Consider the following 21,265-nt stretch of genomic DNA (forward strand, 5'->3'; position numbering starts at 1 on the left):
GACGAATTTGCACTAGCAGGTATTTATAGAGGGCAAATATGTGATAAGAATGCTTAGAAATCAACAGGCTTCATGACGGAACCAAAAAGACAAAATTATAATTTGAGAAAGCTAAATATGCTTTTGGATCTTGTCAGCAAGGAAATGAAAGGTAGCACAGGATAAATTTGCCTGTTATGGTTAAAAGATCCATTATCCATAATACTAGAAGCAAATTGCATTGGTAGTATTAAAGACATTACTGTAAAATAAATAATATTATAAATGAAAATGCACGTGCATATCCATATATTTTAAAATATAAATTAAGATTAATAGGAAATAATTAAGACAGACCAACTTAAAGGTAAATAGAAATCAACATATTATTATATTACTCTTAGTTCTAGCACCATGATTTATGAGTTTCTAACCAAAGTATTAAGATACGAGCTCAGACATTTTTAAAAGTATAGGAGGTATCAATACAGTGTGCTAAAAAGTAATTCTACCTTGTTTATCAGAATAAAGGCAATTTGAAAGGCTAATTTCTTCAGAAAAAAAATGTACAGTCAGTACAGAATAATAGCAGATATCCCTCCAGAATTTAGTAACAGAAAATCCAGGGATATTCCACTGTCCTCTTTCCAGCAACTTAGTTATATAAAACCCAGGTCTTCCAACTCTAGAGTTTATAACAACATTTTGATAAAGATGGACATTGAAATTAACATTCAAACACAATCTGAAATTAAGACAATTAATAGGTGGCTTCTACATTGCAATATCTAGGCAACCATGAAGTAGCAATTGCAGGCACATGCATTTCATCATACTTGAAAAGCAACAGTTTATAAAGCAGTGTTTTAAGCAAAAGGAAGTAGATTATAAAACAGATGATGCCTCTCTTCATACAGGTGCATTAACTGGTAACATAATGAGAGTCACAAAACTGATTTTACAGATCATAAAGCATTCCATCTTGCTTGTTCCATGGAAAAATATACACACAGCATGTTTGAAATAGGCATCAGTATTTACCACAACTGGAAAATAAAAAATAACTGTATCACAGCAGAACTCTTTTCCTAACACCTGTACCCCTAAATATTGGTAAACAACATTCTCTAATCCTGTTCTGGACACTAAATATTTACACTTTTTAAAATGTGTATAAGTATGCACAGATAACCCTAAAGTTTAACAACAGAACTAATGTCTTACCTTCCATCTCTATCCCAGTCATACACTTCTACTTTAATTGTCCTGAAAATAAAAAAATAAATCAACAACAGGACCTTATTAAAACATATGTTAAAATGTACCCGCATTGCCTTTAAGTTTAATGGCATATGGGTGCATCAGTTGTGCCAAATCCAGAAAGCAGAATTTTTCAGTCATTTCTCATAGGGCAGCAAATAGCCAATCCCTCAGGTTATGCAACACATCCTCATAAATTACTAATAAAATACAGTCGAAACTAAGGAAACACATTGGAAGTTTAGCCAATATATTTTGCTTGCTGATGCTCTGAATTTTCTGTTTTTTAATAAATGATTCTTTAAAACTTAAAGTATTATCACAGTTTTTAAAACCACACTTTGTCTGTTTCCTTATGAGTAATGTGAACCTCTGAGGACAGCTCTAACTAGTCTTGCTTCAGGGATGACTGGGAAACAGACAAAATGTAGAAAACAAAAATTTACCATGTAAAGGTTCAATCTTACTTTACATAGTTAGCTGAAGAGTGGATTTCTTAAAATGCAAATACTACAGAGCCTATTACCACAATCATCATTAATGAAACAGGAAACATACATGAGGATGGGGATAGTATACAGCTTTATTTATCTCCTTTTACTACAGAAAGTGTACACAGATAAGTCAATTCATCAATCAGTAACAGAGAATCCTATCTGGCCTAAAATTAATTGAACATGGGATAAAAAGTAACACCTCCAGACCTCCTACATTTTAAGCAACAACTTAACTTTCCTTTATTCTTCAGAACAGTTTCACATGAAGTCATCAGGTCAGTGGTATTAAGAACAGGGACAGAAATCTAAGCAATTACTTTATAATGTGCTTCCATGGAAGCTGCTCCCCATCCCTCCTATTACATACAGTCAAATACATGTTGAATAATTTTTTTACCAGGAAGGGACTCTTTGGGGATAAGGTTGATCAACAGCTGACATTATATACACCAAGAAATTAATACCTAGTTGTTTTCACATTTTTTATGATATTCCAAAATAGGTAAAGGAAGAGTTACTTTATCTGGATGTTTCTCTTTCCAACTCAAATTTAAAGGCTGTGGCTCTTGTGGAATTCAGTTTGGGTTTAAATTACCTTAGAATGAAAGCTGATAAAAGTGAAAGTTATTTTGTGGAATGAAGTGAAGAACAGCTCCAAACCTACTTTATCCCACCAAGTATTTGACTTTTGAAAGGAAATCATATTTAATTTAGTAAAAAAAGGCAATATCACAGTTTTTTCCCTAGAGAACTGTTATTTTACTTACAGGTTTCAAAACCTGTTACTATTATGATAGTTAGGACACACTACTAAATTAAGATTTACATAAGGTTTAGTGAGATTTAAGTTCTGAATTATGATTCAAATCTGTGTTCAAATAGCCAAATCATCTCAGCAAGAAAACTTAAATTATTAAAATAAATTCTTAAGAATATTAAAATAAATTCTTAAGAATATCAAAATAAATTCCTGAGAAGCTTATTCAGACATGCAACTTCAACAAGAGCAATTAGTCAATTACTCCTTGAATAAAGCTCCTCTCTCCTGAAATTTATTTCATACTAAAAGGATTGATCACAGATCTCAAGTTTTACCTGTTTTGCATGACACACAAGATACTGAAAGATCTTTCAAATCTTTACATACAGATATTTAACCTTTACCTTAAAGGACACAGTTTAGAGGGTGGGTTCCCTCTTTTAACATTAAAAAAAATCTTTAATTTAAAACAAAAATCAAAGTTAGAGATGGGTATCTCGGTCTTAAAACTTTTATGGAGAAAATAACTGTGTGTAAGTGCTATTTGAGAGCTCATACTAAGAGAAAGAAAAAAATATTAGATACTATGTATTGCTCTAGTATTGAAATGCCATCCTCATGATAACTGAAAACATTGTATAATTATATAGTTTGAAAAAAATTATGCAAATCCTGGTCTTTTTATAACGAAAAAGTGGACAGAGCTTACTCAGAAGCATGCACTAACTCAAGATTTAGTCTTATAAAATCAAAATAAAGGTTTACTGTGATATATACTTATCTATTGACATTACTCCCACCTTTTCAACGCAGAAAGAATCGTGCCTTGCAGAATACACCATCTAAGGAGTCTTTCTGCTGTGCCTTTTGCAACCGGACATGTCTATCTTGTATTGGCCTTTTTAGCCACCAACACACTTGCAACAAACATGGGTAGAGCCCTTCCCAAATCTTCGTTTGCAAAGCCCAGCCATGACTCCCACCTTTTACATCTATCACAGCACCCGGAGCACCAAAATATGATCTATAAAACTTATTATCTGAAAGAGACTTTTGAGGTTTGTGTTTTTATGTATTACCACGTTGATCATAGGAACATAATCTTTACCTTTAGAAAAAAAAGTTTTCAAATTAAAAAAACAAACTTTGGATGCTTTTTCTGGACTATCAGCAGATTCTAATTTGAATTATTCTGACAGCTAATGAGTATTTCTTAATTTGAAACATGATTATTGTAGGTGGGATTATGAAGTTTCATGGAGCCTTTATTCACAAGAACATTATGTTCAAAGCATACAAAGTAGAATCAACATGGGACAATGGCAGATACACAACAGTTTGAGGAGTGCTATTATGCTTTTTAATTCTCTTTTGGAATGCTGGAGTTATTTTAATATACCTCCGCCAAAATATCATTTTTAATTATTATGAAAACTGTTTTTCTTTAGTATGACAAATAGTGCAGTGTCCAGAGACTAGCTTCATGAGTACTATTTTTCCTATGCATTATGCACATAAACCTAACCTCAAGTTAAAAATTCTATCTGATTAAAATGTACTTATTATGAAATTGCTGCATTTTATTGCACCTAATTGAGAGAGTAACCAACAAGAACATTCTTAAGAAGTCTAAAAATATCCATCGTTACACAACTAATTTCCCTGTTACAATTGGTAAAATATTGATTAAAAACATGGTATTACCATTCAAAGATGGATCTTTTTGCATGGGATCACTGAAAACTTCAAATCTGGAGACGATTACCTTCTGTGTTTCCCATCTACTCACCTACGTATTTTAAAGGCTTTCATTTATTAGCATTCTCTGACATTACAATGTCACTCAAGGAAGACAGACCATCATTATTTTTCACTGAAATATTATTAAAAAAATACTTGTGCACACTAGTCACAGTGGCCATTCTTTAAATTAGTCTTTTCTTTCTGTTTCTAAATCACACCATATGGAGCAAAGAATTTTTTCCAGAAATCACCACTAGCATTTCCTACAGATTTAACATATTTGCTTTATTTGTCCTAATTCTTTAACATGACAAATGGTTTTGAACACCTATTATCCTTTCAAAATGTTGATTAAATAACACCAGGAACTGAAGTGTATAGAAAAGATCATATATAAAAGAATACATGAGTTAGGGGGGGAAAAAGAGAAAGCTTAAGCTATAGCTTACCGGTCATAGTCTCCATTGCACAATGCTCTGACAGATATCTTGAATGCCTGCCACACTGGATTTAATGTATTTTTTACAACTTCTGTTTTGTGGCAGATTGTAAAACTGTAAGTAAAAAAAGAATATATATTGCATTTATTTACTTCTTCTTTTGTGTCATCTAACATGGAATCAGAAGAGCCGTAATCTGTAATAATTCGTACAATGTCCATAAAAAATTTAAGATAAGAAAAAAAGAAACACAGTGAAATCATGAAGGGCAGACTGAAGAGGACAGACTCATTTGAGAGAGATTACAGAGTAGAGTGCTAAACAACTCTAAACCTAAAATGTTTTTACCCAAAACTTCAACAAGAATTAAAACCATTCAGTGAGTTATTTCAGGCAAGAGCAGACTCCATCCCACTTGCTTAAACAGACCTTGTACAGCCAGGTATCAGTCACAGACCCAGAAAGAAAGTGTCTTGTAAGGATTTGACTCTTGCTTAGCAGATTAAGAAACTGAGCCAAGGGAGTGATGGCTTTTGGATTCTTATTCCCTATTTTATGTCCAAGATTTTTTTAACCAGGGCTGTCTCAGGTAAAACATATAAGCTTCTATGAGATCCCATGATCACCTTCTATCAGGTGAAATACAGTGAAGTGGTTTAATGCATTCTGCTTTCTCTAAGTGATGCAAAATTGAAATTCATCTTTTAAACTCGCATCTTGGGGACTGAATTGTTCAAAACAAAACAGAAGGCAAGGTCACTGGTGAAATCACTACTGGTGAAATTCCTCATACAATTGTAACTAAAGTTGTCCTTTGGGGGAATATCCTCCTCACATTCCAAAGGCCTATGTTTTTATCCTGGCTATGATTCAGAAGACATGCCTGAAGATAAGAAACAGAAAAGGAAGCATCCCTCTGCCACAGGTGCAGAATTACTGTCCCAGCCTCCTGCTGTTTTCAGGAGACCAATGAAGAATCAGTGGCTCAACACTCACCTTTTGGATTGAAAGTGGAGAACCATGGCATGCAAGGCCAAGAGAAACTGCATGTACCAGTACTCCCAGAAAAATTCCACCACTGACCTTAATTCCACTCACAAAGGAGCCATAACTCCTCCAGGCTTGCAATTTAAGATATTCAGTATTTATTTATGAAACTGTTCCTAAAATCTGCCTCCGAGAGGAAAAGTGCAGGGAACAGACACACATACTCATATATAGGTTTATGTAAACAACATAAGCTTTTGGTTTGGGGTGAGGTGAGGACTTTCAGTTTCCAGGAAAACTTAACCTGCCAGTAGAGACCCACATAGGCACTGTGTTGACCAGTGCATGTCAAGTCTTAGCAGTAGAACAGAAGAGATTAGTCTACTTTAACAAATTAAACCATGAATGTAGCAATCAGTCATTTGTGAAAAATAAAAAAACTTTTTTTAGGGTACTTTTGAATTCTATTTCTTAGAACACTGTTAAAAAGTTAAAAACATTTCCAAATTTGCAGTATAAAATGTTTTTATCGAACACAATTTCTAAGCATTAATATGTTTTGCATCTACAATTTTCTTGGAGAATTCTATTTAATTTAAAGGCATACTACATCTTAGCAAAAGTAACACTATTTAGCTATTTTATTACAATTAAATTGTTTAAAGTTTAGCAGCAAAATACTTAACAGGCACCTACCTGCCATCTTCATTGCTTCGAAGAAATACAAGGAAAGGATCAGATTTCCCGAAGAAGTCCTTCTTGTCTAGTTTGTTTGCACAAAATTGCATTAAAACTGAATCCTGAAATGGGTAATACAGAAAAATTACATACAGCATGCAGTTTACTATTCAAAAAAAAGAATTAAAAATCATTGACCAAACTACGCAAATAGAAAACAAAATAAATGAGGGTATCTGTCTTCTAGATGATCTCTAAATATGTACATTTGTTCAATGTCCTCATAGTGCTGTTTGAATGTCTGGAATCAAGAATTCCTTTGTAGGAGGCTGCAGAGAAAGAGTCATTTTCTATGCTAAATGCTTCTGGATTTTTCCACTATTTTCTAACATTCAATATTGTGTTCTGAGGGAAGAAGACACACAGGCAAGAAAAGCATATTAGAATTAATTTTAAAAACTCCAGGAGACACAACTAATTCCTTCAGTGTTTTAAACCTATTGTCTGCTCCTGCTGTATGTAAAGCAAATGGCTTAGCAGCTTGCTATTAAAGAGTCCAGAACCTTCAAGAAAATGAGCCTGGATGGAAGGTACCAAATATGCCCATTCTGACAACAAATAAGGAGAAAAGTTTCTTTGCTGTGGTCAGGCAAACTGACAATCTCACATGGTCACCTCCTTGGGCAAAGTCAAGAATGCAAAAAGGATTATAAATGCAAAGATAAACCTGCAGACTCACCAGCTGGGCCTGCTGGAAGACTGTGTTCCATAAACAGGTCTGCAGGTGTAACATCAGCAAGAGGATGACTAGGGAAAATGTGGGCTCACCACTGAGTGGGGCATGGGACCAGGTGACAAAGGACATTGCAAACTCCATGTTTCTCATAGCTTTCTGTGCCTTGGTCTTTACTGCTAAGATCTGCCTTCAAGAATCTTGGAAACCTGAGACCCAGACCTGAGAAAGTCCAGAACAAGGATAACTTGCCTTTGGTAGAGGAAAACCAGGCAAGAGAACATTTAAACAGACTAGACATACAGAAGACAGCGGGACTTGACAGGAAGCACCTGAGAGTGCTGGTGGAGCTGTCTAATGTCACTGTGGGGCCACTTTCAGTTATCTTTGTAAAGTAATGATTTTCAGGGGAAGTTCTCCTGTCTTTGAGAAAGGACAAGTAAGAGGATCCAGGTCAGTTTTAACTCAATCCCTGAGAAGACAATACAGCAAGTAATCCTGGAAAACATTTCCAAACACATGAAAGACAATAAGCTGACTAAGAGACATCAGTATGGATTTACAAAGGGGAAAATTCATGCCTGATCAACTGGAAGCCTTCGTTCATGAAGTGAGGGGAAACTAGTGGATGTTGTTTATTCATGACCTTAGCATGGCCTTAGACACTGTCTCCCACAAAATCCTTGTTCACAAACTAATGAATTACAGACTAGAAAACTGTCAGGAATGGGCCAAGAATGCTGAATATCTTCATCAATGACCTGGATGATAGGACAGGCCAGATCCTCAGTAAGTTTGTAAACAACACAAAACTAGAAGCAGATGGTTGTGCTCCCATTCAGAAGCATCTGTACAGGCTGGAAAAACTAACCAACATGAACCTCATGGAGCTCAACAGAGGGAAATTCCAAGTACTGCACTTGGAGGGGAATAACCCCATACACCTGCACAGGCTGCAAGGCCAACCAGCTGGCAAGCAGCACTACAGAAATGGACCAGAGGGTCTTGGTGGACATCAAGTTGACCAGTATGCCCTTAGCAGCAAAGAAGGCCAACAGCTTCCTGGGCTACCTCAGGAAGAGTGCTGACAGAAAGTTGAAGGAAGTGACTCAACACAGGTGAGGCCACTCCTGGAGCACTGTTCTAGGCTCCTCAGTACAAGAAAGACATGAACATACTGAAGCAATTCCAGCAAATGGGTCACTAAAGTGATTAAGGGATTGGACCATCTCTCATCTGAGGAGAGCTGGAATTATATAGCCTGGAAAAGAGAAGGCTCAGGGGGATCTTATGAATTTATATAAATACCTCATGGGAGAGAGTAAACAGACTCTACTTAGTGGTATCCAGTGGAAGCACAAGTGGCAATAGGTACATAGTTGAAATGCAAGAAATGCCATTTAAATACAAAGAAAAGCCTTTTTACTGTGAGTATGGCAAAACACTGAAACAGAGAGATTGTAGAGCTGGCTTGGACTTAAAACCCAGCTGCATAGAGCCCTGAGTAACCTGCTCTAAGAAGAGCAGGAAGGTTGGACTAGACAATCTCCCAAGGTCTTTTCCAACCTCAGCAATTCAGTGATTCCAAAACTCTTTGCCATTCTGAACATGAGCTATAAAAGTTTGACTAAAGTATAAAAACCCAGAAGATCAGATAAGAATTAATCCAAATAATAAATAAACTTAGGTAGGAAAATATCACAGACAAAGTATGTGACACCTGGTGAGAGGCTGTGAGAATGAGTACATGAAAGAGCATGACAGAGAATGCAAAAGAGAGTGAGAGAGACTGAATATCAGCTTCTGCTTCTTTCTGCTTCTTCCACCTAAAACTAAGAGCAACTTCTATGAAAAAGGTATCCTAACTTCTACATAAATCACAGAATGCAAATTTATACATTACACCATTGACAATCCAGTGTAGTGTAAATCACAAAATAATTTCCATTTTGGTTTTGAAAAAGTGACGAACACACTTACTCGGCAACAGCCTAGTTCCTCTGCTGTTACTATGACTGTTCCACATTTCTTCCCAGGAATTCCCCTGCAAGAAAATACAACTACATCACCTCAGTTCCTTAATATCATGTATGAAAGTCACAACTGACACAGCACAAGGTAAGCTTTTAAGTCACAAAGCTGATGGCATGAAATAAAGTTTCCCTTTTCTGCCACTTGTGTCCCATTGATGTTTCATTTAGAGATGACTCTACAACTGATTTGTGAAAAGCATCCTTTTGCAAATTTTCATTAAACAAAATACCTAAAATATATTTAAAACTAAACACGAGGCTTACTTTACAACATTTATTCTGAAATGTCTATAAACATGAATAATCTTACCATCAGAAACAGGAGTTGCAAAATAAATTATAATTCACTCAGACAGCAATTAAAAACATGCTGCCTCAACACCAGAAAGCACAAAACAGTTTCTTAGCATAAAGAACAGAGGAACAGAAAAGCCACATGTAATCTGATATTCAGTGCTATCAGTCTTTTGGAGGGGGACATTACTTGGAGATTCAGCATTACAGACCAGTTCTTTCTAATTGACAGAGAAATACTGACTAATATTACCCTGAAGAGGAGTATGTAAGAGGTCCACCTGTTTAATTCCAGAACATAAGGCCATTGCCCATCTTCTTTAGCTCTCGGGGATAGCTGTATTGAGCTGCCCTGGAATTGGTTCTATTGCACTGAAGTGATAATGGAAAAGTCATGTTCAGGCAACCAATTTCTTAGGGTAAGTTTCTCTGGAAAGGGTTATACATCAGGGTTTTTGAGGTAATAATGAGGCAAATTTGTATTGTATAATCACTGTCAACTCCAACACTCAGTGCTAGTGACCTGACACTCAGATATAGAAAATGTGCCATTCTAAGTGTGACCAGGCTGGAAACTGAACAAAAAGCCAAGAAGATCTACATTTCAGTGAGTCCTACTGGTTTGAAAGTTCAGAACCCGTAGGTTCTCTATAGTGATCACCTCTTTTCAGACACTATTTGAGCAGGCAAATAATTGGACTGTTAGAGGAACAGAACAGACAATCACTATCAAATGAACGGTTTTCAACAATACCTGCATGTCTCTAGAAAAGACACAGTCTTGAGGAGTAATTACTGTCTCCTTAGAACAAATGATTCCACAACTGAGACACCATATCTGCAGCACCTAGAGAAGTTTGAAAGGACACTCTGAAGGCTACTTGGGCTTTCACAAGGACTGAAAGGAGAACCTTTACAGAGTTGGTGAAAGACTCAGAGAAAGATGACAATTTATGTGGGAATTCAAACCTGAGAGGTTAAAAAGAGTCCCCGGTTTTGCAATGAGGCAGAGGATGGAACATGTTTCAGATCATTCAAAAATTTACAGCCTTACCCCTGAATTTACAGAGCCTAGCCCTCTGGCAGTCACACACGCAGATAAAAGGATAGGACAAATACCTAGGAAGTCCCAGTTCCAGGATTCAGATGTTTTTTCTATCAATTATGTCCACAGCAAGATGACAGGAGAAAGAACTTCCCAAAATAGGCCAGTTGGCTCCAGTACAGCCTCATTAGCATGCAGTGGCACTCAGACGTGAATAACTAGCATAGAATGCTCATTAAGCTTTGCAATGGCTCTGCCTCCTCATTAAAGGGAATCCCTACAGGAATGCACTTAGTAGGTCCTGAAAAAGACATTGCTCAGAGTTATAAATGTGGCTAGCATCTTCTCTCTAGGAAGACAGAACATGAAAATATCTAATTCTGGATAACGTCTGAGCAGGGGACACTCTCTTGAGAGAAAAATGAAACATATAATTTCTGGAAGTAGATGTATCTGCACATTATCCTTTCATGGTAATACAACTGCAGTATGCAAGGCCACTCAGAATAAATCTTACATATGGAGTTTGTCTTGAGAAGGCATTTAATGAATCTAGTAACCCAACAGGTAAACAGAGCAAACATTCCTCTTAAAATATCAGATTCTCCATTTCACTTGCTTTGAATTTACTAGATTTATTTTCCAAGAGAAATTATGCAAAGCAAATGTTCACCTCTGCACCTGGCCAGTCTGTTAAAGTGCAACACTAAAGTACATCCTTGAACAAAAGTACTCATAGTCACAGAGATAACAGGTTACCACACTACAATACTGGGAATAAGAGTCTTCTGTGACAGACTGCATTGAATTCAAAGCCCTTAATGGTGTCAGAAACAGAGAGAGAGGTTGAGGAGACATCCTCATACCTGCTAAGAACAAATACTGCCAGGTTCACACAAAGAGGCGTGATCCACTGATGCTTGTAATACCAATGAAACTGCAACTCTTGCACATCATGAAGGCAAAGAAGAAAAACATGCGTTGTGTATCTTCACTTTGGTACTTGCCATGAAGACTAGTGCAAGGTATGTTGCAGCCTGCCTGACAGATCACTGCAATTGTGACCCTCTAGGCTTGAGATGTTTTACCTTAAGTTTTATGAAGGACAGGACTATCCTTTCATGGTATACTACCTAAGGGAACTTTTCAATCTGACTTGGAATTGGACAACTCACGGCAGCCATGAAGTCCTGAATTGTATATGACTTTTGTAACTGTCCAAAGTAGACAGATCTGAAGAATAAGCTTCAAGTCTTCCTAGTTTTCATTTTGAAAGAATGTCAGAGCTTATTTGAATGCCAATCAGAGAATGGAATCCAAGCTTCTCAAGCTGATTAATTAAAAAAGTGCCACTTCTGTAGGGTAGCTGACTGGGACTAAGACAGCACCAAGGACTCTATTCTTTGTACATCCATTGACAGAGAACAGAAAAGGCAAAATGTTAATGAACTTTAGAAACACGGTGAAAAGAAAAAGCTTTCTTATTTCAACTCAAAGATCATAAAGAGCATTCATGTTATGTGAACAGACTTGACTTTGTAGAGAGAACAGTAAATTCAAAGCAGTAAATATCCCTAAGGAGAGAAGACATGCTCTATCATCAATTGAATTCTTGTTGTTTGAATATTAAGGGACATTAAACACACACCTATAAGCAAACAATCCTAAAACGCAATGCAATTGTTGAATGAATAAATTCATACAGAAACACCTCCTAGACCCCAACGTATTCAAGACCTCCGAGAGCCCAGAGTGAACAGTCAACCAGGGAGAGTTGTTTAGCCACTGCACTGCCAAAAGCAGCAATGTCAAAAAAGCACTACTGACAAAATAAAATCTGAATGCTGTGAAGAACTGATAACTAGTCATAAACAGTTTCTCATTAACTGCACCACATACAAAAAAAGGAAGCTATATTTCAAAATCTTTCAGGGGGACAACTGGTTTGGGTCCATTTAGTAACTGCCATATAACAGAGTATCAGAAGTCAGACCTGAACAATGCTTATTTACCCAAGAGAAAATGTATTATGCAGGCCAACACAACTATGAAATAAGACCTTTTTTCCACAGAATTTTTACTGATGTCTTTTCCATTCTCACAGCTAATTTAAAACTTTAAACTTCATCTGTTGCTCATGTCAGACTTCACTTAGCCTGTACCAAGCCATAACGAACTGCCAAATGGCTGATTTTTAATCTACATGTTTAAAATAAATTTCAGAAATTTTATCAGAAAAAAATGTGTAGTGTGCTGAATAATTTAGAACTTTGAAGGCAGAACTACAAAGGCCTTCGAGAAGTCAGTAAGATCCATTTTAAACTTAGGATGGGTGCCTTCAAAGTCAGCAGCTTTGTCTAACCAAGTCACCACAAGCTTCCAGTAGAATCAACTGACAACTAGTCAAACCAGTCCATGGAGTTGTGACAGTGCAGTTTGCTGTGGCAGTTAGCACAAGTTAGGCCTAGACAGTGAAAAGTCAGTAAACTTTGTTTTAGTAGAAGTAAACAAAATAGTGCCAATCAACAAGATGCTGTTTCTGTGCTCCAGTAGAAGCCAAACTATGCAGCCAACCTGCTCACCATCAAGAACTGAAAACACACCAGAACAAGTAGTGAGTGTGTGTTGCCATCCCATGGTGCTGAGGCTCTGTGTCTGCTGGGACAGCCCTACAGCTGGGCAGGGACTACTTCCCTAATTGTGTTACTGGAGTTCCCCTGCCTGCCTGTGATTCTTTGAGGGTGTGGAGGTGGGATTCAGTGAGCTGATGACTTTCCTGGGATGGGTCTGGAAGTACCCAGGGCAAGGTATTACTTGAGCTCCCCCACCTGCTACTGGGACAGTTTTCTCCCTTATTTGCAGACAAGCTTTTTGATTACACAACCTAACACACCTTTTCTATTATATTACTGTACTGTACAGATTCTCAAGGCTATTTCCTGGATAGCTTTATCCAGAATGGGATTAAGAGGAAAATCATAAAATACTGTTGTATAATAACCACAATGTTTGCTAAGTTAATAACTTTGTATGATTGTATTAGAAATCTGGTAACCTGATCAGCTAATTCTTCACTGTTTCTTTGTGCAGGCTTTTTTTGCAGGAACTACATTAAAATTACGAGTTTCCTACTGTTTCGCATAATCTACTAAACAGTAATTTAGCAATCATAATATTGATGCAGTAAATTTTAGAGTTTATTTGGGTTATTTTGGGGGGGTTGTTGGGGTTTTTTGTTGTTTTGTTTTAGTATTAAGTTTTCTACAATATTTATTTTATTGCAGACTTGTGATTAGTCACAGAAACTGAAGGACATCTTAAAAGTTAAAGTTAATCTGCAAACTGTATGACAACAGAAAGTAATGCAGTTTTAGGGTATCTTTCTCTGGGTAGTTTTTTAGGTTATTTAAGGAAGTGATACACTGAAGTAGTATTACTTCTGCCATATATTATGTGATTGTGTGAATAACTGTGTTTTTAAATCTAAATAGTGTTTTTAAGAGTTTTCTGAATTATACTGCAGATACTGAAACTTGCCTCATCTGTAGAAATGAAGAATTTATTTACCCTTAAAAGGAAGTTGTTCCCAGTGTCAATGAGTACAGAGAAGGGAAATAATAAGGAATATAGAGTGGTATTAATAGAATTGTTTATGTATAGGGCAATTAAGTTCTTGATATGAAAACAACTAATGTAAAAAGTTTTGGTGTAGTCCTTGGGGAGAGAGGGTGAGGAGGGCAAGAGAGGTTGCAGAGGGAGCAGGGACTAGGGACTTGCCATAAAGGCTGAGTCCATATATACAGTGATCAGGTGCCTGAATTATATTTGGAAGCTCTCAAAATTCAGAAAAAAATGCACTTATGTCCAACCTCAATTCTGAATATTAAAGACAATATAAATCATATTGCTAAAAGAAGTTGCAGCAGTAATGATCACAGCACTAAACTGGGTTTGCAGGGCCAGGTTTTGGTAGTGGATGGGCTGCAGAGGTGGCTTCTGTAAGAAGCTGCCAGAGGTTTCCTCCATGTTCAGCAGTGCCAATGCCAGACGGCTCCAGGATGGACCTGCTGCTGGCCAAGTCTGAGCCCATCAGCAATGGTAGCAGCTCCTCTGGCTTAACATATATAGGGAGCGGAGGACAAAAAGCCCTGTGCAACACCAGCAGCACTCAGAAGAGAGACATAAGAATATGTGACAGAAACAACCCTGCAGACAACAAGAAGGAGGAAGAGGAGTTGTGCTTCAGGCACAACTCCCTCTGTTGTGGTGCAGATGATGATGAGACAGACTGGCACCCTGCAGCCCCAGGTACACTGTGGAGCAGAGATCCACCTGCAGTTCATGGAGGACCACATGCTGGAGCAGGTGGATGTCCAAAGGAGGCTGTAACTATTTATTCTCTCTTAAAAGTCATGTTTGTCAATTCTGTATATCAAGATACCTCACAGCAAAAAAAAACCAAAACCCATTTCAACACTAACCCCAATTCTCACCTCAGGAAGCAATATGTATTCATCTAACATTCAAGAATGACATACTTACACAATTGATTTTTCCAGTCTGCTCCCCTGTGATCCAACTATTTCTCCCAGTGTACAAAACATTTGTCCCAAAAAATCCTGCAAAACAATAACATAAAAACTCAAGATTTATATTTCACGCTGAAAGAAATTTGGTTTCCCATTTATCGAGGCTGTTCACTATTGAAGAGCACATTCAGCTGAACACCAGATCTTACTAATAATTATGCAATAATGAATTACAGACTCACTACTACATATTTGACATAACACTGGGTTACATTTACAGAAGTAATTCTAATGCACTACGTTTATTGTTTTTATATTGTCTTTTTCACCAACAAAAATAAAGCCGAAATGGAAACAAAATTAAAAAACATTAAAAACATGATTGTTTCTATTCCTCCTTTAACTGGAGCATTTTAATAAATTTCTCTTTTATGAAGAGATTCTACACTGATTTTATGAATTATGTTGGCAGAAATTCAAACCTGTGCATCATTTGTACAAGCAACCTGGATTTACAATTATACACATGCATTGGTTTAATGACAGGCTTTACGTCCATGCTTTATAAGTTTAACTATACCAATAAAAATCAGCTAATTTTCATATTATATCTCCCTGTAACGTAAGTGATATAAAAATATGAAGGGAGTTTTCAAACTGCGTGTATTGAAAAAAAATTTATTCTACAGTCCCAATCTTTATCTTGCAAGTAAAAAGAGCTTGCTTGCTCGCTCTGTTCTTCCCAGTGTCACTGCCAGTAGTGGTAACAGTAGCTTGTGAGATTTGTTCCCAAACAGTAATGAGAATGGAGACACTCTAATTCCTATAAAGCAAACCGTAAGTTTGTGATACTGTGTATAGTAGCAAATATCTGTACAAGCATTTAGGAATCTCCTTTCACTCCAGGCCTTTCATTCCCATCTCTCAACTGTGTCAGTTATGACTCCATATAGCAAATTGGATCTGGGAACTAATCCCACTGAACAGGGAAATAACCCTTCAAAAATAAATCTTTGAACTATGTCCTTTGACTGATCCGACACTGCAACACTCTTTCCATAAAGATTAAATAATTTAAAATGGCTAAAATTCATCTGAAAATACTCATCTCCTAGTTCCTTTTTAAAATCATCAGGTCTTTATCTCAACTCATGAACCTTTCATTATATTTTCTCTCTCCTGCCCAGCAGAGGAGGAGAGCAATAAGGTGGCTTTGGTGGACACCTGGCATTCAAGCCAGACTCAAACCACCACAATACTCTAGCCTTCAATTCCTATTCCAGTAATCACACAACAAAATCTAGTGTATATATTTGAAGATATATTTTTTGCACTTTCATAATTACTAACTTATGTCTTATCTTTTTTCTTAAAATTTAAATATGAGGGGTTTATATGAAGAAGTATGTTTCAGGGTAAAAAAAGAAAATAATTCAGAAAAACTAGTTACTACAGAAATGTAAATAAACTTGGGCAGAAGCCCAGGATCAGACTTTATCTTGGCTGAAGACAGTTAGGGAAGACTTCTATTTTCTGCATCCTCCTAGCCAGCATCGCAGTTATTCAGATCACCTTTCCATGATGACAGAGACAGAAAACAGTTTTCCAGGGGCTTTAAATCTTTACAGGGAGGATCTACCTGAAGATCAGTGGTCTTATCTTTTCACTGTGAAGCACACACAGACAGCATTCCTTCCATTATTCTCTTTTCTTTTGTTCCAGATTCTCAAAGGTTCCCTTGCCAAAGCCTTCCTATATTTATTTAAAAAAATTCACTAATTCACTGAGAAGCCTCTGAATTCTACTCTTGCATCTCTAAATTTTGAAGCTACTATTTAATCACTATCCTTACCAATACCGAGGCACAGTCAAAACATGCTTCAATTTTTAGGACCCAAAGAAGTATCAACAAAATGTGTCATTTCACATATCTGAAAAGGTATACATGTGTGCTTAAATATGCACTTCACCGGAGAAACATCCCTTTAAAATTATATTCTTGAGCATTATCTGTGTTATTAGCCACAGCACAATCACTGCATTTGTCTCTGTGCATCTGGTATTACATACAGGCAAAATAAAGCAAATGTATTTAGGAAATGTAAGCATTTCAGCACAAGGAAGAAGGAAGTATAATAGCAAGGAACAACTTACATGTTTTGACAGGTTAGGACTCTTCGAGTCAACATCATAGCTTAAAAAAAAAAAAAAGAAAATGTATATCAGAGTTGCCAGTTGAAAGATCTGAGAACAATTATGTAAAGAAACACATTTAGATGCATAGTGGCATTTATTTAAGAATTTTTTGTACAATACTTTATTTCTGGACAGTATGTCCATATCTCTTTTGTTGGCAATGCTGCAAGAATATTTTAATATTTTGACATCCTTAGCTTTCTAACTATTTTCTAAAAGTAGTAATTATGAGTATAACTGTACTTTGACTAGTTAACACCTGCCAATTGGTGTGACCAATGACGAATAACGTAATAATGACCAATAATTTGTTATTGGTCATTATTATGTTACACATTTACTTCTGAGGAAGCAATGCTAAATCGATCAGGTTTATTAAGGTAATTTATTCCATGTCAATAGATACCATCTCTTTTCAAGTTAAGTTTATGCTGGACAAAACTTTATACACTTACAGAGCCTGCATTAGAGTCAAAGATTGTTAACTTACAAATCAAATCGCAGATTCTCTCTTTCTTCAAAGAAGTAGTCCATTATAAATTTTCTTACAAAATCTGGATTTAAAGTATTATCAATTACCTCTGTTCTTCCAAACTGTAAAAGAAAAGTATAAGTTTAAGCCAAACACTATAATGAAGTATAATTAAGTAGACAGGCAATACCAGCAATATGTGAGATATGTGAGAGCCCATAAAAAATTCTCTTAGATGCCATGGAAGAAAATGACATGAATAGATCAGTTATCTGTGGATGAAGATAGAGTGGCAGACCTCATATTTCAATACAGAGACTGGTACACACCCTGAATCGTATGACCTAAACTTTATATATAAACATCAACTCCCAAAGCCAATCAGAATCCACAAAAATTTGTCGAAGAAAGTTAGTAACATAAAAATCCACTCTTTCTGAAAAAAAAAACCAAAACACCAAAACCAACAGCAAGAAAAAGCTTGCATATATTGCTTATTTCAGATAGCTTTAAATATTATGGAACATGGTCCTTCAATTAGAAGTGTATAATTTTTGCACTGTCCAGTTCCTATTTCATCTCAATTCAGCTCTCTCCATCTCTCCTCTGAGCTTTTGGCAAAATGCCTTTTCTTTCTTGGTGTTTATAGGAAGAACCTCAGCTCTCATCAAGCTGAAAATATTTTAATTTAAAAAACCCACCAATTTTGATTGACTTCACCTTATATACATTACAGATATAAATGACTGATCATAAAATATCAATGTGATAATTCTGTTCTTGTTTTAGCTGTTCTTTCAAGATACTCAGAAAACAAAACAAAAAAAGAAGAGTTATTACTGAAATGACCACTTCATTTTGTCCTACACATTGAACATATCAACAAACATTTGAATATAGCCTATGGAAAAGCTTTTTGACAGTCTGCTGAAAGATCATCATTAAGGAATCCTCAAAACTGCAATTTAGGACTAAAGACTTGTGAATGACTCAAAACTACCAACCTCTTCATCAAAAGGACTTGACTAAATCAATATATACAGATAAAGAAAGAATAAACCTTATTGTAACTAAAGATTTTTGAAACATATTTCCCAAAAATATTTTCACATGACAGATGTGAATCTAACCACTATAACCTGCATAGAGCCTCACAGTCTCCAAAGGAGTCTCCCTATTCCAACCATTACATAATTTATGTGGTATGAAAGGACAGAGCATACTCCACTCTTCCATCCTCTCAAAAGAAAGAATCTTCCTTTCGTTCCTTGATTCTTATTAAAATAAATGCTGAAGAACTCCAGCCATATTATTTGTGAGCTTTAAAGAAACTCCATTACAGTCAGCAACTCTTATCCTCCTTTGAATGACTGCATTCAAACTGCAGGGGATTGAATCCAAAAAAGCAAAACACCCACCCAAAGGTCTCACGTACAATAAAATGTTCCTCAAAAGTTAACACATCTTCAAGACACAGCTCTATAAAGTCTCAGGAAAAGGAAAAATTCTTGCAAGTGATCACACTAGTGATTTGCATCTTTACAGAGTGTGCTAGAATGCTGTCAGGTACCTTCACTTTCACTACACGGTGAGATGCTCAGTTGGGACAGTGTCATTAAGAGATCTCCATATTCTAGCAGTTCCCACAAAAGACAGAAACAAAACCATCTTTCCAATGAACAATTCCATCTCCGAGTAAAAAGGTAAAAAATATTTAGCATATAGTGTCAATTAGCATACTCCTTTGCCAGGACTTTACATCATTTCTTAAAACCTAGGTGGAATGATTCCCTGATCTCATTGGAACTTTGACACCCTCTGCAAGAAGGCTTATGACTATGTCCTAAGGCACAAATTGTTTAGAAAGCAAGTTTACTCATTAGCAATCGCTATTTCTTCATCTCTCCTAAGCCAAAGCAATAGCTATGGAAGGGGGAACATTATATGGAAATAGGAAGGAGAAATCTCAAGAAGCTCTCCAGATTGATGAAGATACTGGATATTCAAAATAAAATCCCTGAGTCTCTTGAGAACTAGCACAGGATGAACACAATCCTGAAAACAGATCAGAACACAAACAAATAGTTTGATCCTTTGAACAGTTTGTTTTAGATTAAAAAAAAGTCAGTCTCTTGAGAAATGGTTCTGGGTATTCCCCTAAATGTTGAGATAAAGTTGACAGTCAGAGTCCTGTAAAAACCATTCTCTTGAGCCAACACTGGCCACTGACTATTATGGCCAAGTAATAATCAATGACAAATGATAACAGGAGTATAAAGTTGGCATTTCTATGGGAATAAGTATGGCTGGAATAGTTGCCTGGACTAAAGGGCTTTTCTTTCCCCTCTGAATGGCAGTGTTCAAATTTTATGCACATTCAAATTTCCCAGGTCAAATAAATCTCAGTGTTTATAAATAAAATCTTCCCCTGTCAGCCGCATGTTTTATAACATTCAATAATACTGGAGCCAAGAAAAACTGAAAGCTGAATGGCTGATAAAACGAAATATATAGCAATACCTACGCATTTAGTACTGTTTGAAGGTATGCACTGAAAGTGAGAAGCCTCACTCTGACACAAACCAGTAAACAGCAGTTCATCAGGCACAAGAAATAAAAACAGTGGGTCATGAGGACCATTCATTTGGCAGTTCTGAACTGGAATATATCCCACCTGTGTAATTTTCTCCCTCAAATGTCCTGTTTCTTCCATTTGCCCTCTTACAGCAAGCTGTCTAAATTCTCTCAAAGAGAATCAGCTGCGTAAAGAGGAGATTTACCGCTAGTAATGAAATCTCACCTACACTCATCTACTCTAGAAGCAAATGACTCTGGGCCTTCAAAAGAGGATGACTGCATTCTAACTGGCAAAGCCACCATAGGCACAGCAAGTAGGCAAAGCACTTGCATTAAGTTGTGGTAGTCTCTCACACTAAGTCCAACAGAATAAGACACACATATGCAAAGATATCCATGAAAATATCTCCAAGCCTGTGCAGATTCAGCAAATTGGCCTGGGAAGCTCCTTAATCACTAGGTAGGAAAAGTTACTGCGGTTCTGTGAATACTCAGATTAGGACAAGCTTGAAGGAGAGTAACAGGATCATGTGGGACCTACACAAAGCAACGAAGAACCCAGGTAGCTGCAGTTTAAGAAAGTTTTTCTTCTCCCAAAGTCATCATCTGAGGTGGAAACAGACACTCACCTCAAACAAAAAATGCCACCTTATTTCTACAGCCTTACAGAATCTCCCACAAAGATCAACAAAGATAAACTTGAAGTCCTGTAGTGCTACTGGGGACTGAGTGGTGGGGTATGAGATGTGCAGAAAGGTGATGCCATCAAAGTTTAACAACATATTGCATTGTATTAAGGTCAGCACAGCCTGCAGATGAAAAGCAACAATTATCTCCCTCTATTCAATGCATGTAGAGCCCTCACCAGAAAAATGGGTACGGTCTGGGGTTCTAACTACAACTGAATCAACAGACTGGAGGCAGTTCAATTAAATGGACCTCAAAAAAATAAAATAAAAACACACCCACAAACAATCAGCAGGCTGAAGCACATGACTTGAAAAGCCAATGGAGCTCAGTTAGTCCAGATTGGAGAAAAGGT

The 21,265-nt window shown here is 36.6% G+C and overlaps 1 protein-coding gene across 3 annotated transcripts in view; it reads right to left on the reverse strand.

Annotated features, from left to right (window-relative positions):
• The window catches only part of CPNE8 (copine 8), a 109,692-nt gene that overhangs the window by 60,544 nt on the left and 27,883 nt on the right, over positions 1–21,265 (reverse strand). For all 3 annotated transcript variants that reach the window (XR_010430909.1, XM_064656274.1, XM_064656273.1), the window contains exons 4-10: positions 17,665–17,768; positions 17,133–17,172; positions 14,992–15,068; positions 9,058–9,121; positions 6,363–6,466; positions 4,689–4,793; positions 1,204–1,245 (exon numbers count right to left, since the gene is read on the reverse strand). Coding sequence is in view for 2 of the 3 variants with exons in the window: in XM_064656274.1 (XP_064512344.1) it covers positions 1,204–1,245; positions 4,689–4,793; positions 6,363–6,466; positions 9,058–9,121; positions 14,992–15,068; positions 17,133–17,172; positions 17,665–17,768 (536 nt within the window). In the remaining variant the exon portion in view is untranslated. The remainder of the gene's footprint in view (positions 1–1,203; positions 1,246–4,688; positions 4,794–6,362; positions 6,467–9,057; positions 9,122–14,991; positions 15,069–17,132; positions 17,173–17,664; positions 17,769–21,265) is intronic.

Source organism: Pseudopipra pipra, chromosome 5, assembly GCF_036250125.1.
Source record: "Pseudopipra pipra isolate bDixPip1 chromosome 5, bDixPip1.hap1, whole genome shotgun sequence".
In the NCBI taxonomy this organism is placed as follows: Eukaryota; Metazoa; Chordata; class Aves; order Passeriformes; family Pipridae; genus Pseudopipra; species Pseudopipra pipra.